Consider the following 23362-nt stretch of genomic DNA (forward strand, 5'->3'; position numbering starts at 1 on the left):
GCAAATGTCAATCGAGCTCCACAGTGCCCACTAAGGACATCAGGCCCTCAGGCCACCCTCATGAAGTCTGTTTCTGATTGTTTGTTCAGAGACATTCACACCAGTGACCTGCTGGAGGTCATTTTGTAGGACTCTGCCAGTGATCATCCTGTTCCTCTTTGCACAAAGGAGCAGATACTGGTCCTGCTGATGGGTTAAAGCCCAGGTTACACATAGACGGTTTTGTCGCGGTAGTTCCGGCTGTTTTCGCGGTGGAAAGGGGCGGAGCGCGCGCACGTAAAAACAAAAAAGAAAGAAAAAAAGAAACTCCACTCCCCGCTGCTGTTTGCTGCGGGGCTGCTCCTCGCTCTTTCCCCAAAAAAACTCTGTCATAGTTGTGTTTAGAAACCAGTCACCATTTGCTTTATTATACATCTGTGTAGTTAATTAATAAAATATTCTCTACAGACGATTCGCTCGCATGCACGTAAAAAAAAAGAAAAAAAGAAACTCCGCTCCCCGCTGCTGTTTGCTGCGGGGCTGCTCCTCCGCTCTTTCCCCCCAAAAACTCTGTCATAATTGTGTTTAGAAGCCAGTCACCGTTTGCTTTATTATACAGCTGTGTAGCTAATAAGCAAAATAATCTCCAGGACGATTCGCGCGCGCACGCATGTAAAATAAAAAGAAACTCCGCTCCATGCTGCTGTGGTGCTGCTGCTCGCTCCAAAAACTCTGTCATGATTGTAAAATAAAGGACAAAAGAGACATAAGTCCTGCTCACAGGCTGCTACCAGATACAGGACATGTTCACATCTTCAAACTCCAGACATCTCCACGTCACTACATATTCAGTCCCTGATTGGTCATCGCGGCGTGACAAGAACTGCAGCACTACAGGAAGCGGCAGGATGAAACGGTGATTATAAAGTATCACACGCCGTTGTTCGCATTGTCGCTGTCATCACGGGAGGTCTCCGGGAGCGCTCCCGGAATTATTCGACATGTTGAATAATTTCGACGATTCCCGGTAAAGCCGGAACTAAGCCACGCCCCCTAGTGCCGGTGTTAACAATGGCGTGTGATCCTTAAGACGGCCAAAAGCTCTTCCGGGACGCTTCCGGGAGCTCTTACCGTCTGTGTGTAAACGGGGCTTAAGAACCTTCTACAGCCCTGTCCAGCTCTCCTAGAATAACTGCCTGTCTCCTGGAATCTCCTCCATGCTCTTGAGACTGTGCTGAGAGACACAGCAAACCTTCTGGCAATGTGCCATCACAAAATGGCAATGTGCCATCACAAAAAAAAAAAAAAAAAAAGCATGAGCATAGTGAGCATTATTTACTGCTGCACCACAAAATGTATTTTGACAAAATTTCATCACTTAATTAAGGTGATGCTGTGTGTATAATGTAGCAATGTTCACTGTCCATATCTGTTTTTTTGTAATTTTGGAATACAGCTGTAATCCTGGGCTATAGCGCGCGCGTGTGTGTGTGTATTTAATAATCAAGGTACAATTAGAGGATCTGGGTTATTTCTGTTACATAGGTCACAAAGGTGTCAAGCTGCAAAATAAATTCATCTTAAATCAGGAGAATATCTGTGAAAACACTCACGACATTTTGGCTTCATCAAATCAGGACCTTTAGCGTGCACTGGGGCGGTTTGCAGCCGAGTGTGAAGAGTCCGGGATGAAAATCAGCACCTCCAAATCCGAGGCCATGGTTCTCGACCGGAAAAAGGTGCTTTGCCCTCTTCAGGTCCGTGGAGTGTCCTTGCCTCAAGTGGAGGAGTTTAAGTATCTCGGGGTCTTGTTCACGAGTGAGGGACGGACGGAGCATGAGATCGACAGACGGATCGGTGCAGCATCTGCAGTGATGTGGTCGCTGTATCGGACCGTCGTGGTGAAGAGAGAGCTGAGTAGGGGGGCAAAGCTCTCGATTTACCGATCGATCTACGTTCCGATCCTCATCTATGGTCATGAGATTTGGCTCATGACCGAAAGAACGAGATCGCGAGTACAAGCGGCCGAGATGAGTTTCCTCCGCAGGGTGGCTGGGCGCTCCCTTAGAGATAGAGTGAGGAGCTCGGTCACTCGGGAGGAGCTCGGAGTCGAGCCGCTGCTCCTCCACATCGAAAGGAGTCAGTTGAGGTGGCTCGGGCATCTCTTCCGGATGCCCCCTGGATGCCTCGCTGGAGAGGTGTTCCGGGCACGTCCCATTGGGAGGAGGCCCCGGGGAAGACCCAGGACACGCTGGAGGGACTACATCTCTTGGCTGGCTTGGGAACGCCTTGGGGTTCCCCCGGAAGAGCTGGGGGAGGTGTGTGTGGATCGGGAGGTCTGGGCGGCTTTGCTTGAGCTGCTGCTCCCGCGACCCGACTCCAGAAAAAACGGAAGAAAATGGATGGATGGATGGACACTCAGGACTGCAGGACTTTGGAGATGTTGAACATTAAATATCAAACACATGAAAATGTAAAAGGTGATTTTGCACAATACGTCTCCTTTAATAATTATCGTACTGGATCCAAGACCATTTCATTTTTAAATCTGACCACAGACTATTAAAATTGGGATGAAAACATCATGAATCAAAGAGTTTTAAACTGTCAGAATGCCCATCGGGCTGTTTAACGAACAGTAAAGCCAGACCACCGTTTTGAGCATGAACGCAGTAAAAGCTTCAAATTCCTACATTTGAGATTTTACAGTGACCGTTATTAAAGAAAATTACTTTGGTATTAAAAGTATTTAACATGGAGTATATCGAGGTGATGCACTGTCCCCACTGCTGTCCTGCACAGGCCTTAAACCTCTCAGCCAACTCATCACAGAGAAAGTATCACAGAAGACCAGTGGCTGACATAAATGATTCACAGATATCGATTCAGGAGTGGAGTAACCATCAGGAGCGAGACACTGACACACTGACTCACTGACCCACCTCACCAGGATCTACAGCAAGGATATCAGGATGTCATTCGGACTGAACAAGTGTGGCCGAATGTGATCCAGCGTGACGGGGTGGAGTTGCCAGAAGGCAGGACATTGGACACACAGGACAGCTACAAGTACCTGGGAATCCCACAAGCCAATGGGAAAAATGATGAAGATGCAAGAAGGTCAGCCACAGCCAAATACCTCCAGAAGGTAAAACAGGTGTTGAAAAGCCAGCTCAGCTGTAGGAATAATATCCGAGCCATCAATACATACACCCTACCCTAGTATAAGATACTCTGCAGGGTTAGTAAATTGTCTGCAGGAGGAGACAGATGCTACTGATGTCAAGGCACAAAAACTCCTCACAATGCAGGGAGGTTCCCAACCAAAGTCCAGCTCCCTGAGGCTCTATGAGCCATCGAGTGTCAGAGCCACAATCCAGGATGAAACGAGGCACATCCACGAAAACATCAGGAAGATGCCCCCGGCACCTTGAGATTAGCTGCTCCAGGAATAACTCAGACAGCTGAAGACAGACTGTGGTAAGGGACAGGAGGAGGAGATATCACGGAAGACCAGTGGCTGACATCAAGATGTCCGACCAGTGGCTGCAAAAGGCCGGCCTAAAGGACAGCACAGAGGCTCTGATCATGGCAGCCGAGGAACAAGCCCCAAGCACCAAATCCATTGAGGCAGGAGTCTACCACAGCCGACAGGACCCAAGTTGCAAGCTGTGCAAATGTGCCCAAGAGGACGTTCAGCACATAGTAGCGGGATGCAAGCTGGGGCAATGTACACTGGGAAGCACAACCAAGTGTTGTGAATCATGTACAAGAACATCTGTGCCACATACGGGTTAGATGTCCCTATGCCCCAATGGGAGACACCGCCAAAGGTGGTTGAGAATGAATGCTAATGTCCTGTAGGATTTCAATATCCAGACAGACATGCACTTGCTGGCCAACCAACCAGACACAGAAACACAAGTTGGTGGCTGGCAAGAGAAAGAAGACCGCAGTTGTGATTGATGTGGCAATCCCACCTGACAACAGCATCAGAAAGAAGGAGAAGGAGAAAATCAAGAAGTACCAAAGGCTGGAAGAGCAACTGGAACAGATGTGGAAGGTAAAGTCCAAAGTGGTCCCAGTGGTATAATAGGAGCACGAGGAGGTCTAAACCCCAAAATTTGAAGAATGGCTCCAGCAGTTTCCAGGCACAAGATCAGCGTCCAGAAGAGTGCAGGCCAAAGAGCAGCTAGGATACTGCAAAAAAACCCTCAACCTCCCAGGTCTCTGGGTAGAGAACCTGAGCTTGAGGAACACATAGAACACCCTCCCCGGGGATAGATGAAGAGAAAAAAAAAAATCTCTCACATAGTCACACATACATACAAACACACAGGGACAGATCTTTTTTTTTTTAAATGGCAGGGTGACAAGTTAAACTGCAGCATTTATTTGAATTTGTGCTTCCTGGAGGAACTGAAAAATACATTTCAGTGCTCATTATACAACTGAAGAAACATTATTTATTAAATCTAACAACCCCACCTTCCAGGGAGTAGCTTGGCGATCTCAGCCCACTTATTTCCCAGAATGGTGTGGGCTTTGTAAATGATGAGGTCTTCTTCTATGGTCCAGGAGGTCTTTTTCACAAGTGGGTCAAGGTGGTTGTGCCAACGCTCACGACACTGTTTCCCCAAACGCCCGATGAGGTGTTTGGCAATCAAAGTCCAACGTTTAGTGCCGTACTTCGCCACCAGCTGAACTATCTGAAGACAAAGACAAACATGTGACAACATTAACTAAAGCACAGAAATTGAGCCAAGTTTACATCTCTGTTTAACACACACACACACACACACACACACACACACACACACACACACACACACACACACACACACAGTGAGGAAAATAAGTATTTGAACACCCTGCGATTTTGCAAGTTCTCCCACTTAGAAATCATGGAGGGGTCTGAAATTTTCATCGTAGGTGCATGTCCACTGTGAGAGACATAATCTAAAAAAAAAAAAAAGAAAAAAAAATCCGGAAATCACAATGTAGGACTTTTTAATAATTTATTTGTATGTTACTGCTGCGAATAAGTATTTGAACACCTGCCAATCAGCAAAAATTCTGGCTCACACAGACCTATTAATTTTTCTTTAAGAAGCCCTCTTATTCTGCACTCTGTATCTGTATTAATTGCACCTGTTTGAACTTGTTACCTGTATAAAAGACACCTGTTCACACACTCAATCAATCACACTCCAACCTGTCCACCATAGCCAAGACCAAAGAGCTGTCTAAGGACACCAGGGACAAAACTGTAGACCTGCACAAGGCTGGGATGGACTACAGGACAACAGGCAAGCAGCTTGGTAGAAGACAACAACTGTTATGATTATTTATTAGAAAGTGGAAGAAACATAAGATGACTGTCAATGTCCCCCGGTCTGGGATTCCATGCAAGATCTCACTTTGTGGGGTAAGGATGATTCTGAGAAACCTCAGAACTGCACGGGAGGACCTGGTCAATGACCTGAAGAGAGCTGGGACCACAGTCACAAAGATTACATTAGTAACACATGATGCTGTCATGGTTTAAAGTCTTGCAGGGCAGCAAGGTCCCCCTGCTCAAGCCAGCACATATCCAGGCCCGTTCGAAGTTCACCAGTGACCATCTGGATGATCCAGAGGAGGCATGGGAGAAAGTCACGTGGTCAGATGAGACCAAAATAGAGCTTTTTGGAATCAACTCCACTTAACATGTTTAGAGGATGAGAACAACCCCAAGAAAACCATCCCAACCGTGAAGCATGGGGGTGGAAACATCATACTCTGGGGGTGCTCTTCTGCAAAGGGGACAGGACTGCACCGTATTGAAGGGAGGATGGAAGGGGTCATGTATTACAAGATTTTGGCAAACAACCTCCTTCCCTCAGTAAGAGCATTGAAGATGGGTCATGGCTGAGTCTACCAGCATGACAACAATGACCTCAAACACACAGCCAGGGCAACTAAGGAGGGGCTCCGTAAGAAGCATTTCAAGGTCCTGGAGTGGCCTGGTCAGTCTCCAGACCTGAACTCAATAGAAAATCTTTGGAGGGTGCTGAAAGATCTGTATGGAGGAGTGGACCAAAATCCCTGCTGCAGTGTGTGAAAAACTACAGGAAACGTTTGACCTCTATATATATAGGTATATATATACCTCTATTTCCTTCCCACTGTAGCCAAGTGCTTGCTCACAGGGGGTCGTTTTGACCGTTGGGGTTTTACATAATTATTGTATGGCCCTGCCTTACAATATAAAGCGCCTTGGGGCAACTGTTTGTTGTGATATGGCGCTATATAAAAAAAAAATTGATTGATTGATTGATATAATTGCAAACAAAAGCTACTGTACCAAATATTAACATTGATTTTCACAGGTGTTGAAATACTTATTTGCAGCAGTAACATACAAATAAATTACAAAAAAACAAAACAAAACAAAAAAAAAATCATACATTGTGATTTCCAGATTTATTTTTTTTGATTATGTCTCTCACAGTGGACATGCACCTAAGATGCAAATTTCAGACCCCTCCATGATTTCTAAGGGAGAACTTGAAAAATCACAGGGTGCTCAAATACTTATTTTCCCCCCATGTATATACACATATATATACACATATACATATATATACACATATATATACACATATACATATATACACATATATATACACATATACATATATATACACATATATATACACATATACATATATATACATATATATACACACACATACACATAGACAAAGTCTTCAGAGCCGGGGATGAACCTGGCTTGAGAACAGCGAGAGCCAACCTGTCCCGTGGCATCAGGAAGGCAAAAAAGGACTACACACAAAAGATAACGTCCCACTTCAGAGACAGCAAGGACGCACAGAGCCTATGAAGAGGCATTCAGGCTGTCACTGACTACAAGCCAGCACCACAGAGCTGTGAGAGCAACACCTCACTGCTCAACAACCTGAACCGCTTCTTTGCACGCTTGAAGCACTGAACACCACACAGCCACAGACCCCACCCCCTCCCCACAACCCTGTGCCTCTCTGTCGCCAGCGTGAAGACGACACTGGTGGCCATCAACACCCGTAAAGCAACAGGTCCGGACAACATCCCTGGTTGTGTACTGAAGGACTGCGCAGAGGAGCTTAAGGATGTCTTCACAGACATCTTTAACACTTCCCTGAAGCAAGCCGTTGTTCCATCATGCTTCAAAGCTGCGACCATCATACCTGTGCCAAAAACAATCAGCTCCATCCTGCTTCAATAACTATCGTGTGGTGGCACTGACACCCATCATCATGAAGTGCTTCGAACGGCTAGTCATCAAGGAATCACAAAAAGATGCTCAAACGACCCGCAATTCATGGAGGGCAATTCCACGTACCGTACCTTTGGAGGTTGATGATTGTATAAAGAAGTGTAGCTTGTTGAGGGATAAATTAATCCAAAAAAAGCCACTGTTCCTGTGGTAAATTGCATAAAGATGAGGTGGAGAAGGGTCACGCGCACATTGACATCATTGCATGGCAACAGAGTTACTGAGCTGGAGAAGAATAAATCAGGTTTTAGGATTTTAAGGTACCACTCCACAGTGGACTTAGAAAAAAGTGACTGGAACAAATGTAATAATTTTTAATACACATAAATGCCTGGCACTTATTTAAAGCAGGCATTTATTTTTTCAGACGAAGTTTTGACCTGATCATTAAAGGAGGCAGGCCCCTATTCAAGGCCAGGAAATGTGTAAGCCTAACTGGTGCTGGAGATTCCCCGTAGATCGTTCGGTGCCTCCTGGCTGTAACTGAAGGCCCCCTGACACTTGCAAGACTTTGATGCATGCATATCATCGTGATGATCCCACCCACTGTGTTCCCAGCTAGACGCCATGCTTTGTTGCACTGGCTGCCATGCACTGGACGCTGCGTGTATAAAATAATTATTTTCTCATCATCAATCATCACTCATCTTCAACCGCTTCTCAGGGTTCGGGTCGCAGGGGCAACAGCTCCAGCAGGGGACCCCAGATTTCCCTTTCCCATGCTACATTGACCACCTCTGTCTGGGGAACCCGAGGCATTCCCAGGCCAGTGTGAAGATATAATCTCTCCACCTAGTCCTGGGTCCCTGGGGTCTCCTCCCAGATGGATATGCCTGGAACACCTCCCTGGGAGGTGCCAGGAGACATCCTTACCAGATGCCCGAACCACCTCAGCTGGATCCTTATGACGCGAAGGAGCAGCGACTCTACTCTGAGCTCCCCATGGATGACTGAACGTCTCACCCTATCTCTAAGGGAAACACCAGTAACAGGAGGAAGCCCATTTCAGCTGCCTGCACACATGAACTATTTCTTTCGGTCATGATCCAACCCTCATGACCATAGGTGAGAGTAGGAACGAAGATTGACCAGTAGATCGAGAGCTTCGCCTTTTGGGTCAACTCCCTTTCTGTCACAACAGTACGGTAGAGCGAATGTAATACCGCCCCTGCTGCGCCGATTCTCCGGCCAATCTCATGCCATCGTCCCCTCACTCGTGAACAAGACCCCAAGGTACTTGAACTCCTTTACTTGGGGCAAGGCCATATTCCCTACCCGGAGTAGGCAATCCATCAGTTTCCTGCTGAGAACCATGGCCTCAGATTTAGAGGTGCTGACCCTCATCCCAGCCAATTCACACTCGGCTGCGAACCGATCCAATGAGTGTTGGAGCTCACCGGCCGATGAAGTCAACAGGACCACATCATCTGCAAAAAGCAGTGATGAGACCCTGAGCCCACCAAACCGGAAACCCTCCTCCCCCCGACTATACACCTCAATATCCTGTCCATGAATATCACAAACAGGAAGGTGACAAGGCGCAGCCCTGGCGGAGGCCAACCTCCACCGGAAACAAGTCTGACTTACTGCTGAGCACCTGAACACAGCTCTCGCTTTGCGAGTACAGAGATTGGATGGCCCTGAGAAGAGACCCCCCTCACAAAATAATTATTGTGTGCCAGATTAATCATTTTCTCTGTGAGTTAGCTTTTGAAAATGACTCTAATCGCTTCCTGAATCACAGAGGGCCGCTCCAGCAGCAGCTGTTTGAACACATGCGTGAGCTGAACATGTCGGAGAAAGCATTTCGAGCCATCTAAAAGTTATTTGTCATGTTTACATTGTCATGGCTTGACAAAACAGTTGCATGTTCTTTTCTTCTTGTGTGCAGTTGTAAAAGTATGTTTATGATGATTTAACATCTCGTTATAATCGTGTGATGCGGTGTGCTGACACAACCACTCGCTCTGTTCACTTCTTTACTCCACTTGACGAGCTGCACGTAGTGTTGGCAAGTAGATCGTGCAGCGTTGCATTATATTTATGCCCGAAAGATTTTTTTGAACATTTCAAGATTATCTTTGCGCAATTGCACGCACCGGTGCCCCACTCACATTCAGTCTGCACCCGATAAAGATGAGTTTACTCTCTTTCACGACAAATGGCGTGCAATTGCGACCATCAAAGTTGTGCAAGTGTCAGGGGTAGGGTGGTTCAAAAAAATAAAAGTTGGAAATTCATTACTCTCACCCCTTCATTTTATGATGCTTTGTGAAAAAAGAAAGCCTGCCAAATATTTTTGTCATACATTAATATTTAGAGGTAGCACATCATAGCTGAAGGTTGTAAATATATCAATTATCGCTGCCCGAGTGCCCGTGCAATAGGTTATCCATTATCCAGTATCTAATCACATCACTTATAAAGAGGATAGAAGTTAACCACCTGAGTGTAACTAAAGTATAATTTTATATTCAATTTAAAACTATACCTGGGTTTAAATATACTCAACAAAAATATAAACGCAACACTTTTGGTTTTACTCCCATTTTGTATGAGATGAATTCAAAGATCTAAAACTTTTTCCACATACACAATATCACCATTTCCCTCAAATATTGTTCACAAACCAGTCGAAATCTGTGATAGTGAGCACTTCTCCTTTGCTGAGATAATCCATCCCACCTCACAAGTGTGCCATATCAAGATGCTGATTAGACACCATGATTAGTGCACAGGTGTGCCTTAGACTGCCCCACAATAAAAGGCCACTCTGAAAGGTGCAGTTTTGTTTTATTGGGGGGGATACCAGTCAGTATCTGGTGTGACCACCATTTGCCTCATGCAGTGCAACACATCTCCTTCGCATCATCCGTGAAGAGAACACCTCTCCAACGTGCCAAACACCAGCGAATGTGAGCATTTGCCCACTCAAGTCGGTTACGACGACGAACTGGAGTCAGGTCGAGACCCCGATGAGGACGATGAGCATGCAGATGAGCTTCCCTGAGACGGTTTCTGACAGTTTGTGCAGAAATTCTTTGGTTATGCAAACCGATTGTTTCAGCAGCTGTCCGAGTGGCTGGTCTCAGACGATCTTGGAGGTGAACATGCTGGATGTGGAGGTCCTGGGCTGGTGTGGTTACACGTGGTCTGCGGTTGTGAGGCTGGTTGGATGTACTGCCAAATTCTCTGAAACGACTTTGGAGACGGCTTATGGTAGAGACATGAACATTCAATACACGAGCAACAGCTCTGGTTGACATTCCTGCTGTCAGCATGCCAACTGCACGCTCCCTCAAATCTTGCGACATCTGTGGCATTGTGCTGTGTGACAAAAATGCACCTTTCAGAGTGGCCTTTTATTGTGGGCAGTCTAAGGCACACCTGTGCACTAATCATAGTGTCTAATCAGCATCTTGGTATGGCACACCTGTGAGGTGGGATGGATTATCTCAGCAAAGGAGAAGTGCTCACTATCACAGATTTAGACTGGTTTGTGAACAATATTTGAGGGAAATGGTGATATTGTGTATGTGGAAAAAGTTTTAGATCTTTGAGTTCATCTCATACAAAATGGGAGCACAACCAAAAGTGTTGCATTTATATTTTTGTTGAGTATATTTGTCACAAACAACATACTTTCAAAAATGTTATTTTAGGCTACAAGCTGAAAATTTTGCTTCAATTCACAGCTTCTTTTCTTTCAGATCTTTGGTGATGGTGAATCTAACATAAGATAAATGTAAAAAGAGACACTTGCTGACTTAACATGCTTAACCATTAACTGGAAACTTCAGTAAAACATGTCAGCTACTAGAAGTAGAACATTTGTATACCTTATTGGTTCCACCGACTGAAATAAAGGGAAACAAATTGCCCTCAAATGGGCAAATACTCAAGGTATTTTTCTTCAAACACACTGATTTGAAGAAAACTGTCCATGATGCTGCTGTGACCTCTATAGACATGGCAATTCCTTTTTGGGAGAGAGCTAGAATCCCACTGAGGGCAAAGCAGCATCTGATCACAAAGTTAGAAAAGGTGTTCGGAAAATGGAAAACATTGAAAAAGACCAAGAATCGCAATACAGACAAGCAGAAGAAAGATGAAACAGTGTTTTGCGAATCTTTGGAGGACTTGTTTGACATGGCACATCAGGATGTCCTAACAATGATAAAGTTTGAAGATGACAGACAGTTCCTACTTGCTCAGCGAGAGAAAGGTAGAGGATGCATGACAGGCATAGATAAAATACAAACTGCCAAAGAACAAAGAGCAGAAAAAAGAAAAGCTGCAGAAGCAAAATACAAAGAGAAACTGGAGGAGCCTGGACCATCTAATGTCTTACTACCTGACACTGTCTCCAGCCAGAGTGAAGAGAACACAGAAAGTCCAGATGAAGAATTTGTTATGCCAGTGCCACAAAAAGCCAGTAAAATTAAAGCTGTTGTAACACCAGGACTTGCAGCAGCATTGGATAGGACCAAAACAACAGACAGAAGTGCCACCTATATTCTGACTGAAACGGCAGGAAGTCTTGGTCATGATGCAAGCAACTTAAATATCATTATCATGTAAAGGATGTTCTCTTATGTTACACAGCTGTATAACTGGTTCTTGTGCTGATTCATACATTTTTGAATATTAAGTACTGCAAGGCATAAAGAATATTATTGTTTGGAGCTAGATCAAAATATATGTGGAAATATATAAAACATAGACTTATTTAAATTTATCAATAATGAAGCAGTATTTCATCAATAAAATGAAAATGCAATGTTTGATTGTTACAAAATCTTCGCTACCCCAGTATGTACGTATTGTAGGAGCATGATACATGTACGAGAAGAACTGTATCTCACAATTCATGTTTTAGTGTTAACTATTTTATGGGATATGAAAAGATTTGATTTTCCAATGTATTGCCATAATTTCTGTCCTGACATATCAATATTAAACTGACAGAAATAATTTGGAAATATCTGGAAATGACCATACTACACTCAACAAAAATATAAACGCAACACTTTTGGTTTTGCTCCCATTTTGTATGAGATGAACTCAAAGATCTAAAACTTTTTCCACATACACAATATCACCATTTCCCTCAAATATTGTTCACAAACCAGTCTAAATCTGTGATAGTGAGCACTTCTCCTTTGCTGAGATAATCCATCCCACCTCACAGGTGTGCCATATCAAGATGCTGATTAGACACCATGATTAGTGCACAGGTGTGCCTTAGACTGCCCACAATAAAAGGCCACTCTGAAAGGTGCAGTTTTGTTTTATTGGGGGGGGGGGGGGGATACCAGTCAGTATCTGGTGTGACCACCATTTGCCTCATGCAGTGCAACACATCTCCTTCGCATAGAGTTGATCAGGTTGTCAATTGTGGCCTGTGGAATGTTGGTCCACTCCTCTTCAATGGCTGTGCGAAGTTGCTGGATATTGGCAGGAACTGGTACACGCTGTCGTATACGCCGGTCCAGAGCATCCCAAACATGCTCAATGGGTGACATGTCCGGTGAGTATGCCGGCCATGCAAGAACTGGGACATTTTCAGCTTCCAAGAATTGTGTACAGATCCTTGCAACATGGGGCCGTGCATTATCCTGCTGCAACATGAGGTGATGTTCTTGGATGTATGGCACAACAATGGGCCTCAGGATCTCGTCACGGTATCTCTGTGCATTCAAAATGCCATCAATAAAACGCACCTGTGTTCTTCGTCCATAACAGACGCCTGCCCATACCATAACCCCACCGCCACCATGGGCCACTCGATCCACAACATTGACATCAGAAAACCGCTCACCCACACGACGCCACGCACGCTGTCTGCCATCTGCCCTGAACAGTGTGAACCGGGATTCATCCGTGAAGAGAACACCTCTCCAACGTGCCAAATGCCAGCGAATGTGAGCATTTGTCCACTCAAGTCGGTTACAACGGCGAATTGGAGTCAGGTCGAGACCCCGATGAGACGACGAGCATGCAGATGAGCTTCCCTGAGACGGTTTCTGACAGTTTGTGCAGAAATTCTTTGGTTATGCAAACCGATTGTTTCAGCAGCTGTCCGAGTGGCTGGTCTCAGACGATCTGAGTTATTTTCATTAGTTACTTCATCCAAACCATCAACATGTTTATTAGACCCCATTCCTACCAGGCTGCTCAAGGAAGCCCTACCATTATTTAATGCTTCGATCTTAAATATGATCAATCTATCTTTGTTAGTTGGCTATGTACCACAGGCTTTTAAGGTGGCAGTAATTAAACCATTACTTAAAAAGCCATCACTTGACCCAGCTATCTTAGCTAATTATAGGCCAATCTCCAACCTTCCTTTTCTCTCAAAAATTCTTGAAAGGGTAGTTGTAAAACAGCTAACTGATCATCTGCAGAGGAATGGTCTATTTGAAGAGTTTCAGTCAGGTTTTAGAATTCATCATAGTACAGAAACAGCATTAGTGAAGGTTACAAATGATCTTCTTATGGCCTCGGACAGTGGACTCATCTCTGTGCTTGTTCTGTTAGACCTCAGTGCTGCTTTTGATACTGTTGACCATAAAATTTTATTACAGAGATTAGAGCATGCCATAGGTATTAAAGGCACTGCGCTGCGGTGGTTTGAATCATATTTGTCTAATAGATTACAATTTGTTCATGTAAATGGGGAATCTTCTTCACAGACTAAAGTTAATTATGGAGTTCCACAAGGTTCTGTGCTAGGACCAATTTTATTCACTTTATACATGCTTCCCTTAGGCAGTATTATTAGACGGTATTGCTTAAATTTTCATTGTTACGCAGATGATACCCAGCTTTATCTATCCATGAAGCCAGAGGACACACACCAATTAGCTAAACTGCAGGATTGTCTTACAGACATAAAGACATGGATGACCTCTAATTTCGTGCTTTTAAACTCAGATAAAACTGAAGTTATTGTACTTGGCCCCACAAATCTTAGAAACATGGTGTCTAACCAGATCCTTACTGTGGATGGCATTACCCTGACCTCTAGTAATACTGTGAGAAATCTTGGAGTCATTTTTGATCAGGATATGTCATTCAAAGCGCATATTAAACAAATATGTAGGACTGCTTTTTTGCATTTACGCAATATCTCTAAAATCAGAAAGGTCTTGTCTCAGAGTGATGCTGAAAAACTAATTCATGCATTTATTTCCTCTAGGCTGGACTATTGTAATTCATTATTATCAGGTTGTCCTAAAAGTTCCCTAAAAAGCCTTCAGTTAATTCAAAATGCTGCAGCTAGAGTACTGACGGGGACTAGAAGGAGAGAGCATATCTCACCCATATTGGCCTCTCTTTATTGGCTTCCTGTTAATTCTAGAATAGAATTTAAAATTCTTCTTCTTACTTATAAGGTTTTGAATAATCAGGTCCCATCTTATCCTAGGGACCTCGTAGTACCATATCACCCCAATAGAGCGCTTCGCTCTCAGACTGCAGGCTTACTTGTAGTTCCTAGGGTTTTTAAGAGTAGAATGGGAGGCAGAGCCTTCAGCTTTCAGGCTCCTCTCCTGTGGAACCAGCTCCCAATTTAGATCAGGGAGACAGACACCCTCTCTACTTTTAAGATTAGGCTTAAAACTTTCCTTTTTGCTAAAGCTTATAGTTAGGGCTGGATCAGGTGACCCTGAACCATCCCTTAGTTATGCTGCTATAGACGTAGACTGCTGGGGGGTTCCCATGATGCACTGTTTCTTTCTCTTTTTGCTCTGTATGCACCACTCTGCATTTAATCATTAGTGATCGATCTCTGCTCCCCTCCACAGCATGTCTTTTTCCTGGTTCTCTCCCTCAGCCCCAACCAGTCCCAGCAGAAGACTGCCCCTCCCTGAGCCTGGTTCTGCTGGAGGTTTCTTCCTGTTAAAAGGGAGTTTTTCCTTCCCACTGTAGCCAAGTGCTTGCTCACAGGGGGTCGTTTTGACCGTTGGGGTTTTACATAATTATTGTATGGCCTTGCCTTACAATATAAAGCGCCTTGGGGCAACTGTTTGTTGTGATTTGGCGCTATATAAAAAAATTGATTGATTGATTGATTGATTGATTGATCTTGGAGGTGAACATGCTGGATGTGGAGGTCCTGGGCTGGTGTAGTTACACGTGGTCTGCGGTTGTGAGGCTGGTTGGATGTACTGCCAAATTCTCTGAAACGCCTTTGGAGACGGCTTATGGCAGAGAAATGAACATTCAATACACGAACAACAGCTCTGGTTGACATTCCTGCTGTCAGCATGCCAACTGCACGCTCCCTCAAATCTTGCGACATCTGTGGCATTGTGCTGTGTGATAAAACTGCACCTTTCAGAGTGGCCTTTTATTGTGGGCAGTCTAAGGCACACCTGTGCACTAATCATGGTGTCTAATCAGCATCTTGGTATGGCACACCTGTGAGGTGGGATGGATTATCTCAGCAAAGGAGAAGCGCTCACTATCACAGATTTAGACTGGTTTGTGAACAATATTTGAGGGAAATGGTGATATTGTGTATGTGGAAAAAGTTTTAGATCTTTGAGTTCATCTCATACAAAATGGGAGCAAAACCAAAAGTGTTGCATTTATATTTTTGTTGAGTGTATATGACAAAGTTATTGCGAGCAAAATCTTTAAGGGCTGTGTGCTACCAGTAAAAATTATTAGAGTTTTATGAAATTGTACATGATGTGTTTTTATGTTAGGTACAACAAATTTAGAGGTTTTTTGAAAAACAAGTTTTGACCATTTTTATGGACCACCCTAGTCAGGGGGCCTTATTCCGTTACATACACAATGGATTTTGTCCGTTTTACACACATAACGGATTTCATCTGTTTTATACACATAACGGATTTCGATTTTAACGGACAAAATTCACTAGTTCACCTGAATCCATTATATGCAAGTTTTACTGTATATGGCTGCACCACATGTTTAACTGCATAGTCACCACAGCAGATCTGGTAAATATCCAGATTTGGAAATGTTACCTTTTCATCTTCCTCCTTAGACCACAAGCCCTTGATTACTTTAGGATCACTGGACGCTCTCCATCTTTGCATGCACTGGCTTTCAGTCCGCCCCTGTTAACAAAACATAAATAAATAAAGCACTGTTTGAAAATCTTGTTGAAATATGCAAAAAATTGTGTTAATATCTAGAAATGACTTTAATGAAATTTTACTAAACTAGAAAAGCTCTTGTGCACATTTTTTCTACAAATATACAAAAACAAAAACATTACCTAAAGTACAGTAACAAAAATACAAACCAAGAGCAACACCACCACCACAATATATTTTTGCTCAGTACTTACTGGTAAAAAGCTGGCAATGGTTTTCCAATCTTTTTTCCCAAAGTTACGGATCAGAATTTTGAGATTTTCATCCTGAAAGCACGATCAAATCCATTAATAATAATAATGACTTGGATTTATAGAGCACTTTTCAAGACACCCAAAGCGCTTTACAAGCTGCATTATTCATTCACTCGCACATTCACACATTAGACACTATATAACATGGCAGGGTGTGACTAAAGGAACACTATTGAATAAAAATATTCCAGTGCATAACGTTGCCAAATCCAAGTTTTTTAGCCACATGTTGGGTTTTTTTTATTTCAAACAAACCTTGGCTATGTGCAGTTTCAAATTCAAAATCAATGCCTGTGGCTCAAAGGGACTTGACAGTCACTCTTATAGCTACATTTTAATTACTTCATTTATCATGTAGCTGGACATTTTTTTTAAGTTGACAATATGTAAGTTCTGGAAGGTTTCCAGCAATCTGAATTAAGACATTTTAGGTGAATTTGCCTTTTCAAGACTGATTTGTTACTTCAAACATGGAACCAAAAGAGCCTTTCTAAAAGCATATCTTGAGAAACATGTTTAATGATGGACACTGCACAAAGCAGAGCTGGGTAACCATTCAAATTTCAAGAATCGATTTGATTCAGATTCTTAAGATTCCGAATCGATTATTTCAATTTGATCCGATATCGATTTGGGTTAGTGTTATTAAAACCGTTTTTTCAGCTGTTACATGATTTCCTCGTTATGCAACATATTAATACTTCTTCACAAAGTTTGTCCCTCAAAATGCAGGCAATAGTGTTTCAGAGAGTTACAAATTTAAACATTTTCTGGGGGATAACGGCCCTGGTCGCCCCTACAAAACTCACACCTGCAGCACTCACTGCATGGCACGCTGCAGCAAGAGAACGCGGGTATTAGAAAAGTTATCCTGCAGCGGGGGAGGTTCTCCTAAGTTCTCGTGCAGCAAAAAAACGCGGGTATTAGAAAGTTATCCTGCAGCGGGGGAGGTTCTCCTAAGTTCTCGTGCAGCAAGAGAACGCGGCTATTAGAAAAGTTATCCTGCAGCGGAGGAGGTTCTCCTAAGTTCTCGTGCAGCAAGAGAACGCGGGTATTAGAAAAGTTATCCTGCAGCAGGGGAGGTTCTCCTACGTTCTCGTGCAGCAAGAGAACGCGGGTATTAGAAACGTTATCCTGCAGTGGGGGAGGTTCTCCTAAGTTCTCGTGCAGCAAGAGAACGCGGCTATTAGAAAAGTTATCCTGCAGCGGGGGAGGTTCTCCTAAGTTCTCGTGCAGCAAGAGAACGCGGGTATTAGAAAAGTTATCCTGCAGCGGGGGAGGTTCTCCTAAGTTCTCGTGCAGCAAGAGAATGCGGGTATTAGAAAGGTTATCCTGCAGCGAGGGAGGTTCTCCTAAGTTTTCGTGCAGCAAGAGAACGCGGGTATTAGAAAAGTTATCCTGCAGCGGGGGAGGTTCTCCTAAGTTCTCGTGCAGCAAGAGAACGCAGGTATTAGAAAAGTTATCCTGCAGCGGGGGAGGTTCTCCTAAGTTCTCGTGCAGCAAGAGAACGCGGGTATTAGAAAAGTTATCCTGCAGCGGGGAGGTTCTAAGTTCTCCTGCAGCAAGAGAACGCGGGTATTAGAAAAGTTAGCCCCCAGTGGAGGGAAGTTCTAAGTTCTCCTGCAGCAGGAGAACGCAGCTTCCACAGTCCACAAGAGAATCTTTGTGTGCTGTTCCACAGAAATGGCACGTTATTCAATTGCAAAGTCTTATGTAATGCATCACGTGATAAATATCCTTCTGGGCCCAAACAAAGAAGATCGGCGCTATTTGAACACTCTGTAAGTCTGATGCGTGGAAACCGATGACGTCCCAACACATTAGGGATGGGTTTTGATAAGATTTTATTGAAATCGATGCCATTATCGATTCCGCGTATTGACCCAATTCCTTATCAATTCCCTTAATACTTCTTGTGAATTTTCTGTGTACGAAAACCTAGGTCCCACCAACTAATGAAGGATGAAGAAGGAGCCACACAGCATGTTTTCTTTGTTACGAGAGGGTTTCTTCAACTATCGTGGGAGTTTCACGGCTCTGAGTGGCTCTTAGAGGTATTATTTTCAATTAACGAGGCTCCTCTCTGAGCATGGCACTAATTTCAAGAAGTTCAAAATTTAGCAACAACAGCGTGGCGCAGTTTGTGTTTGAGTTACTGCGATGGCTTAGAGGCATTTGCGTGGTGCTTACGAGTCTGCAAAAAGTCCATTATCCATGCGCCTGGCACCTTCGAAGGACCTGAGAGGCTATTTTTGGAACGGCTCTCCTCTTGCGCACACAATTCCACCTGCTCTGTGCACTGGACTCTATATAAAATAATTATTTTGTAGCAGATTAATCATTTCTGCCAAACCTTGGATGCTGAAAACACCTATAATCACTTCTGGAATCACAGAGGACTGTTTCATCTGGACGCTTTTTTTCCTCTCTTTCCTGCTCCATGTGGAATGTATTTTGAGCAGCTTAAGGTAACTATTTTTAATGTTTTTTATAGCTTGATAAAACAGTTCCTAGCTGTAAAAGTATGTCTGTATGTTGATGTCTGTTGTATGTAAAAGTATGTTGATTTAATATCTTGTTAATGGATCACATGACCTCCGCTGTGTGTGCGCACTGAGGCAAGACCTGAGAGGCTATTTTTGGAGCAGCTCTCCTCTTGCGCAAACAATTCCACCTGCTCTGTGCGCTGAACTCTAGATAAAATAATTATTTTGTAGCAGATTAATCATTTTCTGTCAAACCTTGGATGCTGAAAACACCTCTAATCACTTCTAGAATTAATGGATCACATGAGCTCTGCTGTGTGCACACTGAGGCAGTGACTCATCATCACGCTTCAAACAAGCATTTAGGCAGAACGCCAGCTCACAAAAGAGTGATATTTCAGTCAATATTGGACGAACACAAAGTTAAAATTTGGGTGACTGCGTGAAAGTGGATGTGTGTTTAAAGCCATGGAAGATAATAACTCCAGTGGAGCAGCTAAGAGCAGGAGCTGTGCGGCAACACAGGTGGAGAGCGCGCAAAAAGACCGATTTTGAAGACATAACACAAAGTTAAAAGTTGTATCATGGTGACTTGTAAGCTGCGGAAGAAATAAAGAAATATATATATATATATATATATATATATATATACACACAAAATGATCCATAGGTGTATATAATAAAACGGCCACCTCATTCTATATGTAGAACTGCACCGCGCGCAAAAGAGCGCTTTTGCAGAAATAAATGGACGAATACAAAGTTAAAAGTGGATTCACGTTGTAAAAATGATTGTGTTTAAAGCCAAGGAAAAAATAAATCCAGCAAGCCACGGATGGAAAGGAAGCCACTTAGAAAGAGCGCAGAGGCGGCTGTCCATGAAAGGACAACAGCAGCGCGCGTGCAAAAGAGCGTTTTTGCAGAAATAAACGGACAAACATAAAGTTTTGTGTGTTTAAAGCCGCAGAAGAAAAGCCAGAGAGCCGCGGAGCTAGCGAGGAGCACAGAGGCGGCTCTCCAGGAACCCATGGTTCGGGTCTAGCAGCCTGGCGCACAGTGCACAACAGCGGAACTGTGCTGGAGTGTCTATTTTTGGACTGCATAAAAAAAAAAAAAAAAGGGGACATCTTTAAATGCTGCTGTGAATCTGTGAATTGAAAACCCACACGTTGAAGAGACCAGGTGTGGGAGGGCTGGAGGTTTGGACCAAACTCATGCCTAAACGTGCGCCAACATGGCGCTATCATGGCACTACGTGGCTTAGTGTGGCTGATGCGAGCCATTCCAGGCTGTAATGACAGGTCGGTCGTGGCTCACTAGAGGCTGCTACGTGGCACATGCGGGGTACAGAGAGGCACATAGTGGCACCTTCATACTGGATACGTGATAGACGAAAACGTGGGTCATTCTTCGAATAATCGTGACACACCCATGCGTGGCTCCTTCTTCATCCTTCATTATTCGGTGGGACCCAGGCTTAAAAGTAGGCTTTACAGCTTTTCTAACATTTTATTGAGTCTTAAAGTAAATAAATATGAAATTGGTCACTGCATCCTTAAATTCCGGACATAAATAAACTCTACATGGTGGATCCTTGATCTCTGGACATAAATAAACTCTACATGGTGGATCCTTGATCTCTGGACATAAACAGAAATAAATACAATCTGTAGTTACTGTAAAAAGCATTTCCTTTCAGACATTATTGTCATGAATGTCTTTCCATACATCTGAGCTGAGCTCATGCAGCTGTGCTGTACGTCAGGATGTAATTCATAAACAATGCAGGACGTCTCATTTTGGGAGGAAAAAAAAAATTTAGTTGATTGTAGTTTACTGTCTGTATTACAATGTTTGGAAAGAGGTGTCATTTTATTTACCACGCTTCAAAGTGGAGTCGCGCTGCAGAAGCAGTTGATTACAGAGCTGCTGCAGGGTCTGTAATCAACTTACAAAAATCAACATTTTCCTGACAAACACCCTAAAAAACAACAGCCGCTCTGAAGGACTGATAAGGGAATCATTAAGCAAAAAGGCTATTGATATTGGTGGATCGAATCAATTCTTAACGATACCCGAAAATACGCAACCCTACAACACATCCCCATTATATATTAATACTATTTTCATTAGGGGAATTTTCGGGGGTGGGGGTCAGTAAATATTTGAAAAAAAAAATCTGTATCTGATATTTGAGGAAAAAAAGCCCATGAAAGTTTGCAGAATTTCCGCATCAGACTTAACAAAAGAAAACACGTGTTTTTCTCTGTACTCGTTGGTTCTGGCAGTGCAGTGTAAACAGTAAGAGAATGCCACAGTGTTGTGTGCCTATGTGCACCAATTGACCTGAAACTTCACCCGATTTGTCTTTCTATAGGCTTCCGACTAATGGCAAAGAAAAAAGTAGATGGCTACAGATAAAACATGACTATATTAGACATGCAAGTGGACCCAACAGATAATGTTAATGTCACCTTTGCAAAAGTATTTAAGCCGCTTTCACACTGGCGTATTCGTAGAGCTGCTCATTGCAGCGTACTGTCTACACTGAGTTGAGCAGTGCTACGCCAACTTTTGCAGCTCTACATCGAGTTTTTGCTCCCTACGCAGCAGTATGTTGAGGGCTACGCACGTAGGATGTCAGAAATTAAACATGTTTAATTTTGTTTGGCGTAGAACGCTGGACACAGTTTTAAGCAGGTCTGCGCAGCACAGTGTTGCTGCAGGCAAGTCTGTGCTACACTGCGCTCCTGTACACAACCAAAAACTGAGTGTGTGAATCCAGAGGAATCAACTGAAAACATGATCACACAGCCCACAGCACCTGTGTGTGATCAGAACAGGGAATCGAACCTCAACTCAGAAATCCAGAAACACAACAGAAACAGCAGGTCGGTCGCGCATTCTCTCTCGCGGGCGCACGCACTCTCTCCCTCACTCTCTGTGTCTGATCGAACCTGTGACTTTAAAATAAAAGTGCACTTGCTGTCGGAGCGCTCATCAAACGCCCTGATTGATCAGGTCTGATCAAACCTGAAACGAGCTGTGACCCTTTAAAATAGATGCGCACTCGCTGCATGTCGGTGCGCTCATCAAACGCCCTGATCGATCAGGTCTGATCAAATCAGCGGACCTGATCGGAGCAACCGGAGGTTTAAAAGTTTAACGAGTCACAGCGTTTCATTCAGGGGAGCCTTTACCACAGCCAGACTCAGCAGCATCTGGACACAATGCAAGTGATCCACCAAGACAAAATAAATAAATAAATAAATAAAGTTAAATGACTGTTTTTAAGCCGCACCACACCTGCAGTAGAGAACAGAGCGCACTTCCACAGAAAATAGCACTGAACTGGTTTAATAGCGGCATGGCACACGCGACTGTGTGCACACATTAAAAAGCAGGGCTGCAGCTATCGATTATTTTAGTAATCGAGTATTCTATCGATTATTCGAGTAATCGGATAAAAAGTACTTTTGCGTTTTAAAACATCAACAGTCCAGGGCTCTCCCTAAGTAATGGCACAATGTCACTGCATCATCACGGAGACTGTCAAATTTAGTGTATCCCTTTGTTTTTCTGGGTAATTATTTATTTTTTCACATCTTTACAAGTTTTGGATCTTTCCTAAGTGTCAGAAGCTGGGTTGTAGCTTTGTTTTTTGTTTTCCCCAGCTTGTAAAATTTAACCATTTTTATTTATTTATTTATTAAGGTGGTGGACTGGGTCCCTGCATGAATTTCTTTTTAACACTCTCTCTGCGATTCAGCCAGTGCATTTAATTTTCGGCTGGAGGCTGAACATGCAGCCTCGCAGTCACTGGTTTATGTATTATTATTATTTTATTTGAGTTCCCGTGTTTGTGAAGCATTGTGTGTTGCCCAAAAAAGCGAAAATTAAAAAGCGAAACATTCATTGCGAGTCACACATAAGAAAGTGCGGACTTCTTCCAGAGACTGTGGCCGGGACGGAGCTGTGTGAGGGCAGTGCTGAGCCGCTCAAACCGGGCAGAGAGAGACAGCAGCCGGCCGCCGTGTGTAGAGCGGCCAGCGAACGAAACTGTGTTTAAAAAAAAAAACACTCTGCTTTGCTTTAAATGCACAGTAAGCTATTTCAGATGATCAGCGTGGACCGTCTTTTTCCTAAAAGGCTTTATTTCACTCTGTTTCACTCGCATTGGAAAGCTGTAGC

The 23362-nt window shown here is 43.6% G+C and overlaps 1 protein-coding gene across 2 annotated transcripts in view; it reads right to left on the reverse strand.

Annotated features, from left to right (window-relative positions):
• Window positions 1-23362, reverse strand: part of mybl2a (v-myb avian myeloblastosis viral oncogene homolog-like 2a) — a 143890-nt gene that overhangs the window by 95082 nt on the left and 25446 nt on the right. For both annotated transcript variants that reach the window (XM_034171713.1, XM_034171712.1), the window contains 3 exons: window positions 16626-16697; window positions 16300-16392; window positions 4468-4688 (listed from right to left, as the gene is read on the reverse strand). In XM_034171713.1, coding sequence (XP_034027604.1) covers window positions 4468-4688; window positions 16300-16371 — 293 coding nt within the window. In that variant the 5' untranslated portion in view covers window positions 16372-16392; window positions 16626-16697. The remainder of the gene's footprint in view (window positions 1-4467; window positions 4689-16299; window positions 16393-16625; window positions 16698-23362) is intronic.

The sequence above is a fragment of the Thalassophryne amazonica genome, chromosome 6, assembly GCF_902500255.1.
Source record: "Thalassophryne amazonica chromosome 6, fThaAma1.1, whole genome shotgun sequence".
Classification (NCBI taxonomy): domain Eukaryota; kingdom Metazoa; phylum Chordata; class Actinopteri; order Batrachoidiformes; family Batrachoididae; genus Thalassophryne; species Thalassophryne amazonica.